At 49.6% G+C, this 22,024-nt stretch overlaps 1 protein-coding gene across 1 annotated transcript in view; it reads right to left on the bottom strand.

The window, feature by feature from the left end:
- The window catches only part of MEGF11 (multiple EGF like domains 11), a 330,386-nt gene that overhangs the window by 71,003 nt on the left and 237,359 nt on the right, over positions 1–22,024 (bottom strand). Inside the window, exons 6-7 of the mRNA XM_087820815.1 lie at positions 4,710–4,956; positions 3,307–3,427 (exon numbers count right to left, since the gene is read on the bottom strand). Coding sequence (XP_087676941.1) covers positions 3,307–3,427; positions 4,710–4,956 — 368 coding nt within the window. The remainder of the gene's footprint in view (positions 1–3,306; positions 3,428–4,709; positions 4,957–22,024) is intronic.

Below are 22,024 nucleotides of genomic sequence, written 5' to 3'. Positions count from 1 at the left end.
GACAGAGAGAAGACTATGTGAAGACAGCCATCTATAAGCCAAGGAGAGCAGAATCGGAAGGAACCAACCCTGTCAACACCTTGATCTCAGACTTCTGACCTTCAAGACTGTGAGAAAGTAAGTTTCTGTTGTTTAGGCCGCCCAGTCTGTGCTCCTTTGTTCTGACAGCCCTAACGCTCCTGCCCTATGGTCAACTGAATGCGTTTCCAATTGTAGAGGATCTCGGGTGGGTGGCACCTGAGGTTGGAGATGCAGTGAGGCGGTGGTCCTGCTCCTAACAGGTTAGACCTGTTCATTGGTTTTGTCAAAATCTGGAGACCAGTTTCATTTTAAGAGGACAGTGGCTAAACAAAGCATTAAAAAGGAGGGGGCCAAGATGGTGAACGAACTCAAGGCCATGCCAATGAGACAACTCAGCCTCTCTAAGCATCTGAAGGCCTTTCTAATTATCACTGTGGTCCCAGGCAGCATAGAAGCCCTCAAAGAACAGTGAACAGTGGGTGGTGTGGGTGCTGTGGAAACGATCCAGGCCACAGGGGCATGGGACTTTAGAACCATCCTTCTCAGACCTGAGCTTCTATGATTCTACAGCCTTAGCTCCACACCCCTCCATGGCAACTGATCCTATTTCTCAGCTCTTCAGACCCATTTCTTTTGTGTTTGTGAGTGTGTCTGTGCATGTGTATATGTACACACTCTATCCAGCCTCCACCATCAGACTGGGAACTCCTAATAGGGGTGATCACATCTCCTCCTACCTCCACATCTGTCTGCAGTGCCTGCTCTCATCAAGCTAATCACAACTGGTTTCTCTCCTCTGAAAGGTCTGAGAGCCCAGAAAAAGAGAGGAAACAATTCCCCAGGCTCTTTGCAAGGCCTCCCTGCTGGAATGGGTTCAGCACAGCTGGGCAAGTGGAGTGTCCTGTGGGCATACTCAGGGCCTAGTGGCCAGGAATCTGAGGAGGGGCCTGCTGGCAGCTCCTCTCCAGCCCTGCACAATGCCTCAGTTCTTTGAGGGGCTGCACTGTGTGAGTTAGCAATTGCAGTCTTTAGATCTCTGAGTGTGGCTGAAGCCACCTGGGGCCAACAGGAAAGTGAGGCCACGGAGGATGAAAAAGGGAGGACCCTTCTGCCCAGCACCCTCTCCTTGGCCCCAGCCCTCCCTGGGAGGGGCCTGAGCTTCATGACACTGGGACTTTGCATGCACGAGGGTATTAATAATTCATACAAATCTGCAAGTTAAATGCTGTGTCAAAAATAGAAATGCAATTGTCTACAATAAAATTAAAAACATAAAGTCCCTGAATCCAAAGCTTCTATCAACAGAGTTTCCTGTATCCTGGAGGAACAAACTTCTCACTGTGCTGGGGAGAAAAACAAATCTCTCCACGTACTGGCTTCCTCCCTGTCCCCTCTTTGATTCCCAGTCTCAGTCAGTCTTCCGGACCCCGTCCTGATGGTTTTGATCTGACCTCATTGCCCGACCTTACTGCCTGCTGCTGGGCCTCTGAGCACCCAGCCGGAGGGTGCCGGGATTCTGGAAGCTGGCTGCAGGTGACAGGGCCTTTCCAGAGTGTGAGTCAGGGTGGGAGAAATGGGCAGCTGTGGGAGAGGCGGCGGCAGCCCCTTTGTCCTCCTCAGAAGATACAGACAGACAGACACCAAGGGTTGGGCTTCAGGAGTTAGGAGACCTGGATTCTAGCTCCACCTCCCTCTTAACCAGCAGTGTGACCTTAGGCAGGTCACTCAGCCTCTGGGCCTTGGCTTCCTCACCTGAGAAAGGAAAGTTATTCATATACCAGTGGTGTTCAAACCTTTAAAAGCTGGGAGACCCTATTTGCATGTGAAATCTTACCTAGAACCTCAGTAGAGAAAGTATGCCTAGATTAAAATGGAGAAGTGGGAAGGTGTGGGAGCCAGAGTTCTAATTATTAGGATCCCCACCCCCACTCTCATCCCTCAGAAACCCAAGGGTTCTCTGAAACACAGAAGGAAATCCTATGGTCCCAATCAATTATTCCCAAATGCATACTTGCAAACACAGTTGGCTGCCACAGAATCATCTGGGAGCTTATTAAAAATAGAGATCCCCAGGCCCCAGAAGATCTCTGGTGGATCCTAGGAATCTGCATTTAACCCCAGCCCCCAGTGACTCTGGTGTGCAGCCAGGTTTGGGTGCTGCTGGGTTAGATGATCCCCCAGGTCCTTTCCTGCCCTAAAAAATTCTGGCAAATCTGTGCTTGTGTCAATGGGCCCTGCAGACATCCTCCTGTCTGCCCCACCCCACCCCCACCCCCACCCCCTGCCTGTGACCTAGACACGCACAGCCTCCTGAAATATCCTGCTCCTGCTCAGCAGCCCTGTCCTCTTTGGCTTTGCAAAGCTTCAGGCCCCAGGGTGAGGCAGCCAGCTATGTCATTGAGCTTTTCCCCAAACAGGAAAGTCAGTGACTCGCTGCTTCTGAGAAGTGTGGGTCTGTGGACAGTGAGGAGGGGCACTGACAGGTGGAGCATGTTGGCTAAAAGGAGGCTTGTGGATTGTCTGTGGCATCCAGATAACACAACCAATTGTCGAGCGCTTGAGTTTTCAAGGCACTTTGGACATGCACTGCCTCACCTGAGCACTCACCGACCACGGCAGCTAAGAAGGGCAGGGCTGTTGTTGCCAGTTTTGCAGATGAAAAAGCAGAGACCAGAGTAATTAAGGGTTTTTTCAGGGTCAGCACTGAATGTGAAACCTAAATTTAGGGCTGTTAAGTTATAAATCCCACCCCCTTTCCCACAAGGGTGGTTCTAAGACTCCAGGCTGCATCAGAATCATCTGGAACACTTGTTATAATGCAGATTCTGGGGCCCACAGAATTAGAATGTGTGTGTGAATGTAGGGGATAGAGGCTGGGAATCTGAAGTTCTATAAATGCAGGTGATCCATACCCTGCTCTCTCCCCACCTCCCCCCATCCGTACACCATGCTCTTTCTTCCACTTTTGGTCCAGAATCCATGGCAGCTCAAGTGAGTACCTATGCCCAAAGACAGAGCTAATCTATGAGAAAAATTCAACAACTTGGCACATGAGGGACCACAGGCTCAGAGAGGTTAAGTAGCTTGCCTTGGGTCACACAGCACTTAGATGGCAGACCTGGGATTCAAAGCTGTATCCATGGCAGTGTCTAACGATGCCTATGACCATAAATAGGAGGGAGGGTATTCAGGGTGGGAGAAGAATTTAGCTCTCCAGGATGCGTGTGAACAAGTGATGCTCAGACCTCTTACAGTGCCTCCCCCCGATCCAGCAGGCCCACCTACCGTCCAGCCTGGGGGGCAGGCACACTCGCCAGTGATGTGGTGGCAGGTGCCCCCATTCTGGCACGGGCAGCGCAGCTCACAGTGAGCCCCGTGGCTCCCAGGTGGGCACAGCTCCTCGCAGCTGCATGGGGAAGCAGAGGTGTTAGATGCAGCAGCACTCAGATCAGGTGGCAGGGCCCCAGTGCTTCCAGTCCCAAAACTCCCGGGCTCCCTAGGAATTACCGAGTTCACAGTCATTGTGAACTGTACTACACACAAGGTCAGCTGAAATGCAGTCCTGCTTTTTGCCAGGAGGGGGAAGCAGGGCTCAGATATAATGACCAGGAATGTGTGCTTGGGCCAGTCCCTGCGGAATGCCTTAAGTGCTTTTAGTGTAAAGAAGAGTGTTCTTCTGAGGAGGGAGAGCTGAGGAAGGATTCCCTAAGAATAATATTTCACGTGAGTCTTGAAGTTAGTTTCACTAGGAGAATGGGAGGAAGGGCATGCCTGGCAGAGGAACAGCATGGGAAAAGATACTGAGAAGTGGCCATGGAGCCTGCCTTCAGGAATTTGCCTAGATTCAGAGAGAGGGGGAATCTGGGGCAAACTCCCCCAGGCTCTGGAAGGCTCTCAGTTACCGCAACAGGCTCATGTGTAGGAATGGGCATGGGGTTTCTTGGCCTTGGGTCTTAGTCCAATGACCCTGGCTTCTAGCTGGAGCTAGCCCTGCAGCTGGCCAGACATGGGGGCAGGCAACACCCTCTTTCAAGGATGTGTCTGTGGCTAGAGTCCTTCCGTGCCCTCTCAGGATCTAGGGCTGCTGGGAAGCCACTGAGCTTTCAATGTGTGTGTGTGTGGGGGGGGCAGACTTCAATCTTGCCTCTGAGGGGGTCTCAACAAAGCAGTCTTAGAGGTACTCTGTCAATACAAGACTCAGCGGGGAGCCGGAGTGAGGGGCTGTGTGGGGTCTGAGGGAGGAGGTAGGGGAGAGGAACAGGCAGAGTAAACTACCCAAATCTATGCATGGTATCTAGCCAGGGCCCTCACCCTGCTCTGTTTTAAATGGGCTGGAAGGGCCAGGACCCAGATGGGTTATGATCAGAAGAGAATGACAAGCTAAGGTCTGGGCCCTGACCAGGAAGGGACTCCTGGGAGGAGTTTAATGAGCTCCTCTGGCCATGGGAGCACCCATCCATGCATAGTGTCAGCTTACACCAGTCACCCTGGAGTATGGGCAAGGTCTGGGCATTTAGCCTCTGCAGGACTTAGGGTCCAAGAGTAGGATATTTACAGCCAGGACTATCCTGACCTTCCATCTGTTACCACCGCCCTACCCACCTGCAAGGAGCAGGAGGGGAACATGCAGCTGCCAAGAGGTCAGCTGGATGAGCCCTCCCTTCCACGCCCAGTGCCATTTTACTCACTAGACACCAGTGTAGCCAGGCGCACAAAGGCACTCGCCGGTGCGGGGGTCACAGCTGGCACCATGTCGGCACTGACACGGCAGCTGGCAGCCCTTGCCGTGGGTGCCAGGCGCACAGAGCTCCTCGCAGCGCCAGCCACGGAAGCCAGCGGCGCACACGCAGGCGCCAGTGATGGGGTTGCACAGGGCACCGTTCTGGCACTGGCACCGGTTGCTGCAATGGGGGCCCCAGTGGTCACTGTCGCAGCCTGCAAGAGAGGAGCACGTCAAGGCTGAGGGACCCTGTGGACTCTCCTTGCAATGGGGGTGGGGAAACTAAGCCCAAGCGGCCCTCTGTCTGTTTCGCTCTTCCCCATAGGAGGCAGCAAGGGGTATCTGGGTGGACGCTTTGGTGCCTTCTAACCTCCATCAGCTCTTCCCCAAGCCACCGAAATAACCAATCATACAAGCTAAGAAGCTTGTTTCTTCAACGCATCTCCCAGTCCCAGCCAGTCCTTTGCAACCAATGCCTCCCAAAGCCCCCTCTCCTGTATTGAAATTCTGGAAGTGCCAGCTGTTTACCTTCCTCTTCTTTTGCTAACTCTTCTTGGTTGGCTCTGTTCCTCTCAGCCAGGCCCCTTTTCTTAGGATCTGCCACTCCTCTTCTCTGTGGCCTTACTCCTCTGCTTGGCACCTCCCCAGCCCAGCTCCCATCTCTCTCTCCTTCCTGCCCTTCCCCTCTCTTTCTGAGACTCATTAGGGTCTCACCTCTTGCACCCTGTTCTCTGTGAACATGTCTTCTAACTCCCGGCCCCTCCCCTGGCTCCATCTTTCTGTCGCCCCTCCCGTCTCTCTCTCCTGCTGTCTTTTCCGTTCACTAATGCCTACACCCCTGGTTGTTTCATCTTCAGTTCAATTTCATTACTTTTCAAGCAGCCAACTTCAGAAGGAGCAGGAAAAAGAAATGTTTCCCTAGGAGGTGACAGCCGGCCTTCAAGATCTTTATATGTAATTAAATGTTTCAAAGAGTGATATCGGAGACAGCTTTGTGGAAATTCTATAGCTGTGGAAAGGGGCTGAATGGCAGAGCCCCCAGTAGGTCACCCAGCCTGCTGCCCCAGCCCACTCTAATCCTCAGCTGGTGCTACAGGACACAGAACAACAAGATGTCCTCAAACTCCTGCCTCATGCACTCAAACCCTGGCGTAGGGATGAATGTGGAGTTCAGGCATGGACAGGCACAAATAATGTTCAATGGAGAAAGATTGCTCCCAGCTAAGGAGACCAGGCAAGACTTCCTAGAAGACAAGGCATCTGAAGTGAGCTGTAAAAGATGTCTCACTTGTCTGCCTATCGTGTTGACCAACTGTCCCAGTTTCAGCACTGAGAGTGCTGTATTCTGAGAAATCCCTCTGTCCTGGGCAAACTGGAATAGCTGGTCACCCTACTGCCTGCAGACAATGAGATGATTTATTGAACTTTGTATTCCAGTGATTCTAGGGTTTAGGCACTCAGAGAGGAAAGAGGGCAGGTGGGTGGGATTGGGAAGGTGTTATTGGGGCAGGCTCAGTATGAACAAAGAGACAGTGGCACTCAAGTGCTGGGCATGTACAAGAGCACAAGGTTCTGGTGAAGCCAGTGACTGGGTCTTTGGGTGCTACCAAGCCCCCTGCATGTACCTCCCACTTGCTGACAAGGGGCAAGTGATCAATGTCATAGAGTCTGTCATCCTTCAGTAGATAGAACCACTCTAGGCCCAGAATCCTAATCACCCTATTTTGCTTTATCCCTCATACAAACTGAGCTGCCAAAATATGAGTGAACCTCACCCTCTATTTTCCACCTGGTACTACTGTGAGTGAGGCGCAAATCAAGTCCAATAGTCAAAGGAATTTTGGGGAAAAAGAATAAAGCTGGAGGTATCACGCTTCTGGATTTCAAACTATATTACAAAGCTATAGTAATCCAAACAGTATGGTACTGGCATAAAAACAGACATGTAGGTCAGCAGGCCAGAATAGAGAACCCAGGAATAAACCCATGCATATGTGGTCAACTAACTTACAATGAAGGAGCCAAGAATATACAATGGGCAAAAAACAGCTCTTCAATAAATGGTGTTGGGAAAACTGGACAGCCACATGCAAAAGAATGAAACTGGACCATTATCTTACACATACATAAACATTAACTCAAAATGGATTAAAAATTTGAAAGTAAGCCTTAAAACCATAAAACTTCTAGAAGAAAACATGGGCAGTAGATAAGCTCCTTTGACATCAGCCTTGGCGATGTTTTTTTTGGATTTGATACTAAAAGCAAAGGCAACAAAAGCAAAAATAAATAAATGGGCCTAAAACACACTAAAAAGTTTCTGCAAAGCAAAATAAACCATCACCACAATGAAAAGACAACCTATCAAATGGGAGAAAATATTTGTAAATTGTTTATCTGACAAGGGTTAATATCTGAAATAAATAAAGAACTCATACAACTCAAAAAAGCAGACAATCTGATTTAAAAAATGAAACAGGAGAAACAAGACGTCGGCGTAGGTAACAGCTGCACCTGCCGCCTCCCGCAACCACATCAAAATTACAACTAAAATACAGAACCACCGTCACTCAGAGCCTCCTGAGATCTGGCTGCACAGAAGCCCCACAACCAGGGAACTGAAGGAGCACTGACAGCGGGAGGAGGGGCGGAGACGTGGGCGGATCGGGGCTGAATCCCCGAGACGCGGCCGCGGGCCCACACCCGGTGCCGCTGTTGAAACCGGAAGGGAATCTCGACAGTGGGAGTTTCCGAGAGGAGTGAGGGGTCCCAGCCCCACAGCAGGCCCCCAGCCCAGGGCTCCAGGGCCGGGAAGAGACATCCCCACAACTCTGGGCTGTGAAAACCAGCGGGGACTGTCCCTGAGGGTCCCAGAGGCTGCGGGAGCCCCAGCAGCTCCTCCTAAAGGGCCCGGCACGGACTCACTCGGACGCTCCCTCCGAGCCCAGCGCCGGGCAGCAGCCTGAAAGGACCTGGGACCCTCGGGGAGGAACTAACCTGCCTGAAATCCGGGTGAGAGCTGGAGGGGCGGCTTCCTCCCAGGCAGAAGGGCTGGCAGAGGCCATGGCTCCTTCGGCGAGTCCTCCCCGCACACAGCCCGCAGGCAGGCGCCCTATTTGAATCGCCAGCACCTGACTCACGCCTTTGGCCCTGCCCCGTGATCCCCGGAGGCCCCGCCCCTCCCCACCTGCAGCTCATCCAGGCCATTGCCAGGGGCTTTTCTGTGCAAGTGGTCTCCCAAGCCTCATGCTTAGGATTTTCCTAAAATCTCTCAAACAAGCAGCAGTGTGCCCCATACATCTTGATAAGTGGCCCTAGGCCTGGCACTAGCGGCAGCCTGCACTGGCTCATAGCTGGGCCTCTCCTGGACACCTCCAGCCCAGCACAAGTAGCAGCCAACTACGGTTTGCTGTGTAGCTCATTTTGGGTGGCCCTGGGCAAGGCACTGGCACAGGCTGACTTTGCACCTCCCGGGAGGCCTCAGAGACAGTGCAATCCAGACTCAGCCACGCTGGATTACAACCCTGCCACATCCACAAGTGACACACTCAAGGGGCACACTTGGTGAACACCAAAGCCCCACTGAAGTAAATCCTGATCCACAGGGGTGTCTACAGCAGAGCAGCTCTCTGGCCGTAGTTGCAGCTGGTCCTCACAGCTGATTGGTCTGGGGGTCAGTTCCTCCCAGTGACGCCAACAGCAACCAAGGCCCAACTACAACAGGACAGTGCACACAGCCCACACAGGGGAGCACCTAGAAGGCCCAGCTCAGGTGACTGGGGAGGCTGAGCCACTGGACCCTACATGGCACCTACTACACAAAGCCACTCTACAAATTCCAGGAGACAGAGCAGCTCTACCTAATACATAGAAACAAACACCCAGAAGCAGCCAAAATGTGGAGGGAAAGAAACGTCACAAAGAACAGAAAAAATCTCTAGAAAAGGAACTAAATGAAATAAATCCAAGCAAGCTAACAGATACAGAGTTCAGAATAATGGTTATAAGGATGCTCAAGGATATTAGTAAGAGTATGATGAAAATAATTGAGAAAATCGATGACATAAGAAAGGACCAATTTGAAGTGAAGGCTACATGAACTGAAATGAAGAATAATTTACAGGGAATCAACAGTACAGTAGAGGACGCTGAGAATCAAATCAGCAATTTGGAACACGAAGAAACAAAAAACACCCAACCAGAAGAGCAAAAAGAAAAAAGAATCCAGAAATATGAAGATAGCATAAGGAGCCTCTGGGACAACTTCAAGAGGCCCAACATTTGTATTATTGGGGTGCCAGAAGGAAAGAGAGCAAGAAATTGAAAACCTATTTGAAAAAATAATGACAGAAAACTTCCCCTACCTGGGGAAAGAAATAGACTTACAAGTCCAGGAAGCACAGAGGGTCCCAAAGAAGAGCAACCCAAAGAGGCTCACAGCAAGACACATAATTAAAATGCCAAAGGTTAAAGACAAAGAGAGAATCTTAAAAGCAGCAAGAGAAAAGCAATTAGTTACCTACAAGGGAGCACCCATACGACTGTCAGCTGATTTCTCAACAGAAACTTTGCAGGCCAGAAGGGAGTGGCAAGAAATATTCAAAGTGATGAAAAACATGGAACTACAACCAAGATTACTCTACCCAGCAAAGCTATCATTTAGAACTGAAGGTCAGATAAAGAGCTTCTCAGACAAGGAAAAGCTAAAGGAGTTCACCACCACCAAACCAGCACTACAGGAAATGTTGAAGGGTCTTCTTTAACAAGAAGCTAATGAACAAAAGAATCTGATGAACTAAATAGATCCAGAGACATTGATGCATGCAACAGACGATCATATTTCAGAGGAAAGAGGGAAGGGGAGTGGAGGGTGGGAAGAGATTAACCAAAGAAGTTATATGCATACATGCATAACCCATGGACAGTCAATAATGGGGTGAAGGCCTGGGTAGGGGGTGGGAGTGAGGTGGAGGGGCTCAATTGGGGGGGAAAAATGGGACACCTGTAATACTTTCAACAATACAGATAAATTAAAAAAAAGAAAAGAAACAGATGATGGTTGACTGAGGGAGTATCCAGAAGGGGACAAGAGTCCAGCTGCATTCATGAGGCAGAAGCAGCAAAGACTTGGTGATTGACAGGGTGCTGAGGGAACGAAGAGGCGGGAGGGAAGATGTCACCCCAGCTCCAGATTAGGCTGCTGGGTGGATATTGGTATCACATGTTTACAGGAAACACAAGGGGAAGAGGAAATATTGAGAAAAAGAAAATGAGGTTAATTTTAGTCACTGTCTAAGGGACACCCAAGGTGGCATTCAAAACCCATTCACTTAACCACTACCTTGATGCAGTAATATTTGTATGCTTTCATTCTTCTATTTGTCCATCCAACAAAGATTTAGCAAGTACTTGCTAGTGCCATTTTGGAGTGTGCAGTCTATTGGGGCAGAGCAGCCGGAGTGGCATTTATGGTGCATGGTGAAAGTGCAATCATCAGGGCAGTCAGGGTGTTAGAGAAGCTCATGTAAACCTGACAATACGGGTTCTCAGGCCAGATTGCTGTGTGTGTGCATATGCACATGGATAGATTTGCATCCTCATGTGTGTATGTGTGTTTTACAGGGCTCCTAAAAAATAGGTAGCAAGAGTGCTATGTCACAGTAGGAAACCAAGGAAACAAATGGAAAACATGTGTAGACTAAAAAGCAAAACAACTCGCAGTCATGAATATAGGGGCAAATAGCCCCTCATATCCAATTTAAAGTAGTCTCATTAAGGAAGCAGGGAAGTGTGTAATCCATTCTGCAGACATCCCCTCTCCCCTCCCCCAAAGTGATTAAATGAAAAAAAGTTTGAGTTCACAGGGATGAGCTTCAGTTATCTAGAAAATCCACTTACAAACACCTCATTCCCCAGCAATGACAGAAATGAGGCAGAGCTGCAGTGAGTCAATTATGAAGCCTGTTAAAGGTGAAGAAAAACTATTATCATTAAAATTACAACTTATTTTGCATTCTTCACAGATAATCACAAACTCTTCCCAATTTGGCCTTGGAATGTCACTCCCTCATGCACCCCCCCATCCCTCACAGATGCTACTTCCTAATTATACTTGGCTTCAGCTGATTTTTCAAGTGGATATATCTTTCGGGCAACTAGTGAGGGCTTCAGGGGCAGCCAGAAGTGCAAGGCCTGGCTTGTTCTGTTCCTGTAAGCTGGCCAACTCCCCCCTTCCCAGCCAGTGGATCTCCCTGCTGACCTCCCTCTTCAGACTTTGGGGCCCAGGCCTAGAGTCCTCTGGGCTCCCCACAAGGGGGAGTGGCTACACCACTCCATTCTCTACAGACACGCTTTTAAATTTGTAACTACAGTTGATTGAGCAGTTAAAACATGTCAGGCCATGACATAAAGGCATAAAATGAACTTTCTCATTTAATTCTCACAACAACCCATTTGTAGGGGGTGCTATTATTATCTCCATTTTGCAGATCAGGAAAACAGAGACCCAGTGAGGTTAAATAGCTTATCCAAGGTACACAGCTAGGGAGTGCCTGGGTGTTTGGGCTTCTACCCCTGTTTCCTACTGGTCATGATCTGGTGTTGATGGAAGAGGGGACTTGGGATGTTGGCAGCCAGCTGGGCTTAAACGGCTACCTTGGATAATTCACAAAGAGATGGGAAGGCAGAGAGCCCCGTTTTTCAGGAGTTGGTTTATGTGTGAATGGTGGTCATAGATCCCAGGTTTTTCCATGACTGGCCCAATTTCACAGTTTTATTTTCTTCAGTTAAAATAATTCATTTATTTAGAACACTTTCTACGTGATAAAATATATATAACATACATTTTGTCATTTTAATCATCTTTAAGTGTACAGTGAGTTCAGTGGCATTCATTCCATTCAGTGTTGTGCAGCTTATCACCGCGATGTCCAAAACGTTTCCATCATCCCAAACGGGCACTCTGGAACCAGTAAGCAGTAACTCCCCATTCCCTCCTCCCTCCTGGGAACCTCTAATCTACTTTCTGTCTCTATGCATTTGCCTGTTCTAGGTATTGCTATAAGTGGAGTCATACAATGTTAGTCTTTTGTGTCTAGATTCTCTCACCAAGCATAATACTTTCAAGGTTCATCATGTTGTAGCAGGTATTAGTACTTGATTCCTTTTTGTTGCCGAATAGTATTTTGTTGTGTAAATATGCCACGTTTTGTTTATCTCTGCATCTCTTGATGGACACATGGGTTGTTTCTACCCTTTTTGGCCACTGCAAATGCTGCTGCTATGAACACTGGTGTACAAGTGTTTATTAAAGGCACAACTATGTTTTTATGCTTTATTGACTTTCTTTATTAGGAACGACTTGGCTGACCATCGTTTTTTTTGTCACCACTTCTATTTAAGCAGGTTTTGGTGCCTTGTGCCAAATCTCCTCCATTAGCCTTGCAGTCTCTGTGGGTTGCAGAAGGGGAGCTGGAGTGTGTTCTTGTTTGTAGCTGTTCCCACCTCCCACATGTACAAAGTCTTGCCCAGTGTCCTGCCCAGAGCTGGGCAAGGGAAGAGCCTCGAACAGTGCTGACAAGGGTGGTCCTTTCAGTGACCCAAGGGCCCCTCCCAGCTGCTGACGAGGATCTGCTCCCTCAGACAGTGGTTCTCAACCTACCTGCTCATTAGCAGCACCCTGGAGGTTATAAAAACACTCATGCCTGGGCTTCACCCCTGGACCATCTGATCTAATTATTCTGCGGTGGTGGGGCTCATTACAGGCCCTTTAAAAAACCTCAGCAGGTGAGAACTATAGTCCTTCTGGTAACCTGCATTCTCACTGGTCCTCTCAGAGGGATGAGCAGGAAGATACTGGGCCTGAGGCAGGGGTGGGAGAGATGGATGGTTCCTCCCATTCCACAGATGGGAACCCTGAGACTGGGGTGGGAGAGATGGATGGTTCCTCCCATTCCACAGATGGAAACCCTGAAACTCAGTGAGGAGGAGGAGGAGGAGCCACCGCTAAAGAGAAGGTCAAGGGTTAAGAAAGAACCTGGAATCCACTGACCCTTAGCTGCCCCCTGGCCTGTACTAAAGCCTGAGCCAAGCCCCCAACCGCCACCCTTTAGCAATGGAAAGGCTTGAGGTCGTCTGAGCATCTCCTAGGAATGGCCCATGGTCCAAGTCTGTCCCCCATGGTCTCCATGCCTCCATTCATCCTAAGAAGAAGTAGGGGAGCTGACAGATCATGGGATTGCTCCTGAGTTTACAAAGCAGCAGGCATGGAGAGATGGAGCAGCAGCCATCAGAAACCATTCCAGCTGATAAATAAGTGACTTTCCAGTGAGTGAGACCATTTGTCAACTGACTGGCCCCAATAAAAAGCACAGGCACATTTTCAGAGGTTGAGCCCCTCCACTCTTTCCAGACCCAAGTTGCAATTCTGAGGGAGAATCAAAGGGTGGGTCACAGCCACTGCTGTGCAATCCCAGGTAGCACCCTCTTCCCCCTCTGGGCCTCTGTTTTCACCTCTGTAAAATGGGGGGAGGGGTCATTAGGATGTCATAAGTGATCAGGAGCAGTCCTGCACAATAAAGAACTATGCTCTCCAAGTGCCAGTGCAACTATCACCACTATGTGCCAGTCCTCATTAAGAAATACCAGTAAGGCTCTGGATGGTGGCTCAGTTGGTTGGAACATCACCCCATACACCAAAAAGTTGTGGTTCCATTCCCGGTCAGGGCACATACCTAGGTTGAGGGTTCAATCCCCAGTCAGGGTGTATGCGGGAGGCAACCAATTGATATTTCTCTCACACATCTGTGTTTCTCTCTCTCTCTCTCCCCGCTTCCTCTCCCCCACCCTCTCTTCTGAAAAGCAATGGAAAAAAATATCCTCAGGTGAGGATTAAAAAAAAAAAAGAAAGAAATACCAGTAGGTAAATGCTGGGGTCTTTCCCCATTCTGATTGTGATTCTTTGCTCTGTTGCTAAATGTCCCCACTCGAGAAAGAGGACAAAGGGGATGAGGTAGGAGGTGCATTTGTCCTTGTATGGAAAAGAAAAATCTTAGGTGGTTACCCAGGCTCTGAATTGAACCATTGCTCAGCTCCCTATCTTTCCACCACTTAGATTGTTAGAATTAAATATTAATAGACCACGGTGCTGTAGATTAAAACCCAAATCTCCTGACACAGTCCCTAAACCTAGAAGATGCTGACAGCACAGGATTATAGTGATGTATCATTAGCTCTTAGTGATATATTTATTACACTTGTTACTTCCTCTGTGCTATTTAACCACACTGTCTCTATCTCCTTTTGAGCTTAGAGGGGAGGCGGGATTCATGGGGGCTGCATGGGATTTAGGTGCAGGAAGAACCCCCAACCGTGTGAGCTGTGTTCTCAGCTGGGTTGTTTCATTTAATTCTCTTACTAACCCTGTGCCATGTATTCGTATCTTGCCTTGTTCCAAAGAGGATTTGAGGCACAAACCATCTGAGTGGATGATTATCCCATTTTTCAACTGAGAAAACTGAGGTTCAGAGACATTAAATAGCTAAATAGGGTTTCTCAACCTTGGCATGGTTGACATTTTGGGCTAGAAAATTCTTTGTTGTGGGGGCTGTCCTGTGCATGATAGAATTTTTAGCAGCATCCCTGGCCTCCACCTACTAGATGCCAGTAGCACCTCCCCCTCCACAATTGTTATAACCAAAAAAGTCTCCATATATTGACAAATGTCCCCTTGGGGACAAAACTGCTGCTGATTGCAAAAGCAGAGTTAAGAGTCAGAGACTGGTTTTTCTTACTCCTAGGCTTTAGAGGTGATCTCATATACCCACCCACCCCATTCACACATTTTACTGGTCAGGAAACTGGCGCAGAGAGGCTGAGTGACTTGCCTGTGGCCACACAGCTAATGCCCTGGAGAGCTAGATTGGAACTAGCTGGCCATGTCAGTCTAAGACTCTTTCTATCCCAACACACCAGCTTTTGGGGGATGAGTTAGGCTCATTTATTTGCTTGCCAAACAATTACTGAACACCTACTATGTTCTAGGAGCTAAGAAGCCTACGTCGGTTTGAGGAACACAAACAAATAGGAAATGTTGACCATCAGAACCTGGGATGACTGGAGTGGTGCAGGGGAGGCTCCCGCTGGGGAGGCTGCTGCTGGGGTAACTACAATTAGGAAGAGGCCCCACTGTCAGGTCAGGGGTCAGGAGGCCCTGGGGGCTGGCAAGGTCTCAGGGAAACAGGGCTGGAGGAGGGGACAAAGCCAGTGGGTACATCACAATGCTCTGACTAGTCAGTCATTTCAGCTCATTACCTTCCTCATCTCCTCCGCCATAGCTATAACCATAGCTCCAGGTAGCCAAGTCCATTTTAACCAGACATCAGGTCAAACTATCAGGAGGGAGGGGGGAGACTCAGTAACTCCATTTGATCAGAGCCCTGCATCTCTCTGTGGACAGATGCATCCGAGTCGGCCTGCCATTCCACCCTTAGGACTGCATTCCTTAAGGTCCGCAGGAATCCCCATGTTTGTGTAGGTGTACATTTGTGTGTGTGCAGGGGGGTTTATCAGTCACATTATGAGGCATTAGCAGCTATTAATACCCCAATTATCTGTTAATATCCCAGCAGCAATGTGCAGACCTGGAAGGCAGATTAGGAAGAGAGTGTGTGTTTGTGTATGTTAAGCTGCTTTTGGAGAGAGGAGATGGGATGGTGTGAAAGTCGAATTCATCAACTTCACAGGAACTGTTCTGGATGCAGAATGCCACAGTATTGTGTGGACAGATGATAGGAAAGAAGAGTAGGTGTTAGTTACTTGCAGTACCTAACTTGTTCAGTTCAAGCCACAACTCCTCAGGGTAGCTATAAATACCCCCATTTTACAGAGGAAGAAACCAAGGTTAGGTGTGGTAAGTGACCGGACCATTATCTCACAGCCACTGTGATCTTGGTACTGTTTTCAATCAGGGATATTTAACAACAGAGCCTCAAACCGCAGAGCATTGGGCCAGAGCTGGAAAACTTTTTTTCACACCTGTGCTCTCCTTTTACAAGAGTCGGATATCAAAGCCCAGAGAGGGAAGGGGCTGTCCAGGTCATCAGTGAGAGGCGGGAAAGGGTGCAACTCCAGGATGCCACTGGGGTCTCTGGGTGGTGCTGATCAGCAGGGCTGGTGGGCTCTCCACAGGTTGCCCGCCCTTCTAGAGTCCCAGCCTGAACTCATCACTACCCCTCCACCCTCAACACCTCTGCCCTCTGCTGCTCCCATCTCTGGGATAAAAGCGCTTCAGTGACCCCAGCCCTTTTGTCTCATACACTTCAGCTATGGGGTTGGTGAGGGACAAGCTTGGGGCTGCCACAAACGGACCCAGGGGCCGGCCAGTGCTAGTATGCTTCAGCTCTGTTCAACCCTCTCCCCCAAACAGACTTTTAATGAGAGCCCAGCTCCGAGCTGCCCAGCTCCTCTGATCTGCCTGCATCACTGCCTTTGAAGCTTCCCAGCCCCAAAGACCATTTATCTCCACAATTTGCCTAGAAAGCCTCATAAATCATGTCTGTGCACAAAAGAATTACCTCTTTGGAAGAGCCTTTCAAAGGCGGCCGGCAAAGACAACACAGACCTGCCAGGGGGCCCACCCCATTGGCCCTGCCTGCTCCCCAGCAAGGCCCACCCCTCACTTTCCTATCGAAGCTCCTGAGCAAATCCCAGGCTGGGGATGGGGAGGTGGAGAGGTCAGGGTCAAAAGGAATCAGGTGGAGCTCCACGGAGTGGGAGTGAGGCCCCCAGGTGTGGGCTCTGAGAGACGTGAACTCACAGTCCACGCGGAAAAGGACACGGGAAGGTCATGGGGTCCAAGCCCATTTCCTGTGAGGAGTAAAATCATTTGACAGCCTTGTCCACCAGTTCCTCATCATTCCACTTCCCTCTGACTCTCTTCAAACAGTGAAGTCAGGTCTGGTAGAAAGAGCCTCTCTCTGGCTCTGTCATGGGCCTTGGGCAAGGTACCATCCTTCCGAGCCTCAGCGTCCCCCTGGGCAGAGACAGGATTAGCTCAGATGACTGGATGTGTTAAGTTGTGACTCAAAGACCAAAGAGGTCCTATGCCTTGGTTGGGGTTGGGGCCATGACAGGGGCTCCCAACCCTCCTGCCCCCCAACTTCCACAGCTCCAGAGCTGCTGGGTTTTCTACTGGGTTCTCACATAAGGACAAAGGATTAAGCAGCTAAAATTGTGTGTGTGTATGTGTGTGTGTGTGTGTGAGAGAGAGAGAGAGAGAGAGAGAGAGAGAGAGAAAGAAAGAACAATTTCTAAGACCCTGTCTGCCTTTAAAAGTTTGTGTTTAATTTCTCTCGCAGTCAGGAAGTTCTTGCTGCAGTTTAATTTCCTTTCCTTCATCTGCTCACTCCCTGAGCAGCCACTCCAGGGCCCAGCACCACAGTGGATGCTCATGGGAAGCAAAGTGATGCTCAGGGTCTCTGTTCTTAAGGAACTTCCCAGCTGGGACTGCGGCCAATCCCCACAGGGAATCCTCAGGAAGCAGAAAGAGAAGCAGTAAAAGTGAAGGCCATGTAGAGGGGGCCCATAGGACATTTTTGAACTAAGGCCTGGCTCACCTTTTGTCCTGCTCATGACGGAGCTGGGGCCTTTCTCGTCAGGTGGAAAGGAGGAGAAAGGGAGGTGGTGGGTTGCGTTGAAGCTGCTCTTGTAGCTCATTTAGCAGTTCCCCAGCACCAGGGAGGGGTAAAGCAGGTTGAGGTAATTTGGGCCAGGGCAGCCTGAAGAGTCATGTTTAGAGTCAGCTACAAGAAGGGGGTGGCCAGGGGCAGGAGGGACCCAGAACCCTCTGCCCCAGATGCCAGGTGGAAGGCTGTCCTCACCAGCAGGCACACCAGCTCCTCTAACTGTCCCAAAGAAAGGGATTCACATTGTGCTCAAAGGTGCCCATTGCATTATAGACATAAATAGAATTTTCACAACAAAACAACAGATTCAGGTTTGCCTCACTTTATACAACCATTCTTTCAAGTTCTTGTACAATTAACTTGCTATTTGGAAATAACGCTGTTTATCTGTACACTTTTGACCTTCTAAAGCACCTCTCTGCTTATAGATCATTAAAACAATGATTGGCATTCCCATTGCTCAGAATGATAGACTCAGGCCCAGAGATGTGAAGTAGCTTCCCCAAGACCACTGGTCTAGTTAGTAGGAGAGGCGAGACTAGGTATTCAGGCTCTGATCCCACCCACCATTCTCCATGGCACTGCTTCCCCAGTGGAGTCACTTAATACAGGGTCTGCCTATCAGCAGGAAGCTATATCTCTGGTATTTGGGGTCCCATGCGCAACTCTGTCTTGCTAGTTGTGTTATTTGTGCAATGGTCCGTTTATCTCTGCACAAGGAGGGACTCTGAGAGCAGCTCCTAGCTGGACCTGCCAGCGAGAGGACACTCTATCCATCACTGATGGGTGAGGACCTCTGATTGCCCTGCAGAGAGGAGGCCTGAGGGCGAGTGACAAATGGCCTTCCCTTCTATTGAGAGTTATTATCAAAGGACCAGGACCTGCTTTCCTGGGATCTGCTAAGGATGAAGCCAAAGAAAGATACCTGTGCTGCAGCAGTAGGAGGTCTGATTAGCTGCCCATTTGTTCATTTGCTCCAGAAAGCTTTATCGAATGCCTACTATGTGTCAGGTAATAAAGATAACAGCCCAATAACATAGAGAAACAATAAGCAAAGGGAGACCTTTATTCTGGCCTCTGCTCAAATGGCAGCTCCTCAGAACCTTCTTGGGCCACGCTTTCTAAGTTTTCTCTCCCATCCCCCTGGCTTTACTTTTTCTTTCTAGGGTTTATTCTACCCAATATCATGCAATCACTGTAATGTATATTTATTTCCATCCTTTCCTTTACTGTTTGGGAATCCCACTAGAATGTCAGCTTCGCGAGGGCAGGGGCTTTGTTTTATTCAGTGCTATAACATCAGTGCCTAAAACAGGGTCTGGCATATAGCAGATGCTCAATAAATGTTTGCTGAACAAGTGAATAAATTAACAAGTAATTACATAAATCACATTAAGGATATGAAGGTGCAAGTAAGTGCTTGACAGAAAACAATGAGAAGGGCTTCCTTTCGATTGGGAAATCAAGGAAGGCCTCTCTGAGGTGGTGACATTTATGCTGAGAGCTGAAGGATGAGAAGGAGGCAGCTGTGAGAAGAGGAGGAAGTAAGAGCCTTCCAGGCAGAAGCAGGAGTGTGGTCAAACATCCTGAGAGTCAAGGCACTGAAGGGGGCAGAGAGCTGGGACACTGAGAGCAACGAGAGAGGGAAAGGGCTCTAGATGAGGCAGACAGGGCCAGATCACATGTGGCTGTGGCAGGGAGCTGGGGTTTTCTGTTAAGAGCAACGAAAGCTCTTGAAGGGTTTTTATCACGACTCGATGAGTGTAATGAAGCAGGACTTCCCTGTGGGTGGGAGGTACACAGTCCCTCCCTGCAGCCTAGCACCATCCTGGGTAGACTGGGACATCCTGGCTTAGAAGGAGCTAGAATTAGAGAGCACGAGTGTGAGACAGAGCCCTTCCACTGCTCAGATTGGCTCATAGCACTGCCTGGTGCTAGTGAGACACCCTTCCCCTCCTCCTGTGCCAGGCTGGGGAGGGGGCATGAAGGGGGAGGAGAATCGGACAGGGCAGCTCAGTGTATGTCGGCATCCGGGTGATTCAGAAAATGTGCTGACAGTTGTACACAAGCTGAGATCTCAGGAAATACCTGCCCCCTCGAGGAGAGGTGGAGGCTTTCCCTTATTGTTATTTACATCTCTGGGTGCCAAGCAGCGACTCCTGAAGCTTGTCTCACCCATCCCTAAACGTGGGTGCAGCATTTGCCAGAAGTTGGAGAGGTGAGAGGCTGGTCCCAGCAGTGGTGGCTCCCCCTGTGCAGCTGAGAGCTGTGAGGAGACTCGGGGTGTGGGGAAGGCCAGGGCCCCTCTGGCTGATTACCCAGTCAGCTACTCAGATAAGACCACCACCAGCACATGAGCAAACGGACAGGGTTACTGGCCCTTAGGATTTCTGATGACCATAGGCGTGGCCTGCAGTGGAGAGCAGCAGGCAGCCTCATTAAACAGGGCATCCACATTCCTTGAGCAATTAGAGGCCTGAGACTTCAGAGGGAGTCTAATGAGCTTCACTCAGCAGAAGAGGCCCAGGACTCAGCACCCCTCATTCTGCTGGGGGGCACGGCCTTCTCAAGAGCTATCCTTGTCCACGTGAGTGTGACTCCTGAAGGCTTTACTGACCCCACACAGGGGAGAGGCTTCTCCATCTCCTGAAACTTCCCTTATCCATTAAGGCTCAGATTAAATGGCTCCTCCCTAGAGAATCGTTCAGGAATCTTCCTGCTCCCCACTTCATTCAAATTCATTGTGCCTACTACTTTTTGCCTGGTATTGAGGTGGATGCTAACCAATCAGGTCTCTGAGCTTGGGAAACATACAGACCTAGCTTTGAATCTATCTCTGCCCCTTGCCACTTGTGTGACCTTGGGCATGTAATTCAACCCCTGAGGTTTAGCTTCCTCATTTCACCTATGAAACAGGGCTCTTGCATGCCTTAGAGGGTTGTCTTAAGGATACGGTGCAAAAGTATCTGATTCAGTGATGCTCAACGAGGAGGTGCTCAGTACTACTCAACAAACCACCGAAGAAAATGTAGAGATAAATCAATGAATAAACGAAGCCATCGATCTAGGCATCGTGCAACGTGCAAGGATAAACTCATTCGGTAGCTGAATTATTAGCTGGATTAATAAGAGGTCATTACCATCATCCCCTGGATATAAACCTCTTCAGGGAGGCACTTGGTGTGAGCTTTCCTAGCAGCACACCCTGAGGTGGTTCCACAAGTAAGAGAAGGAAGATACAGGGCAACTAGAGCTTAGTGCGCCTGGACCTCTGAGAGACTGGGAAGAACACTCCCTTGAGTTTTCCCAGCCCAGGGGCATGGGGGCCAGGGCGTGTGCCCATTCAATTCTCGGTCCTGACCCTGGTTTAGGGCGGCTGGGGCGGGCTTTCTCCAGCACTACCTTCCGCTCCCTCTGTGTACCCACGGCCGAGTCACCGGTGTTTGTGGCAGGCAGCCTTTGGTGTAGAGGTGAGGCCTGAGCAGTCTCAGGAATCAACAGCGTCTGCTATAGGGACTGAGTCTGTTTTGCTCCCCACTGCACACACAGGGCCTAACAGGCTGTCTGCTATGTATTTCATGCTCAGTATCAATGTTTGTTGATTCAATGAATAATTCATCAATGAACTCTACCTAAGAAATAGATAGAGGAGCTGGGGATAAAAAGATGACATGGCTCCTGCCCTCAGTCTTCAAGACCTGGATGGAGGGAGCACAATGACACATGAAAAAGACAAAGGAAAAGTCACACTGAAAGTCAAGGAACTAATGCCCAGGGAGGGGTGAAGGCTGTGAACTTGAAGTACACAGAAGAGGGGTGGCCCCTGGGACTGGGAAGGCTTTCAGCAGGAGATGGGATTTCCTAGGCCTGAAGGAAGAGTGGACTTTGGCATTAGGGAGAGGAGGGGAGGAGGCTTGAGAGAACGGCACAAGCAAAGGCCTGGAGGCAGGGATGTCATCAGAGGGGTGTGTAGTAGAGTCACTGATTAGAGTGTCTCTAGTCTCTCTCACCTTGTCAAGGTTAGTTAGGGGGTGGGGACAGAAATTTAGCCTCAGAATGCTCACAAGAAAGGGACCTCAGGGCACATCTAGAAAAGTTAGGATTGGGAACAGCTTCTAGGCAGTGTGAACCGGTGACTGTGTAGGAGAGATCCCTCTGGGACCACTGGAGTCCCCACACCCATCCAAAACCCCCATAAACTTTCCCTATGTCTACTCTATGCAGTGAACAAATCTGAACATCTGTACACAGCAGCCCTATGTGGCTACAATGTGTACCAGCCTTGTTTGACTGGTATAAGAGAGGAGAGAGGTATAAGAAGTGCTTAGAAACTGAGAAGAAGGGACAATTCTGAAGGCTGGAATGATTGGGACCCCATCAGACCTCATGCCCCAGCACTCCAGAGCCCAGTAGAGGATGCTGTCACCACCAAAAATCAGATTCCCTAGAACCTGAGGTACTACCAAGGTGGTCCTCACTGGGCAGCTCAGCCCACTCTGGGAGGATAGGAGGCTTAGCAGCTGCTTCCCTCCATGTCTCTCTGTTTCTCTACCTGCCTCCATTTCCATCTTTGCTGCCTCTCTCCAATCTCATTCCCTTT

Source organism: Miniopterus natalensis, chromosome 1, assembly GCF_054644295.1.
Source record: "Miniopterus natalensis isolate mMinNat1 chromosome 1, mMinNat1.hap1, whole genome shotgun sequence".
NCBI classification, from domain to species: domain Eukaryota; kingdom Metazoa; phylum Chordata; class Mammalia; order Chiroptera; family Miniopteridae; genus Miniopterus; species Miniopterus natalensis.
This window is presented reverse-complemented; position numbering and strand designations above follow the sequence as displayed.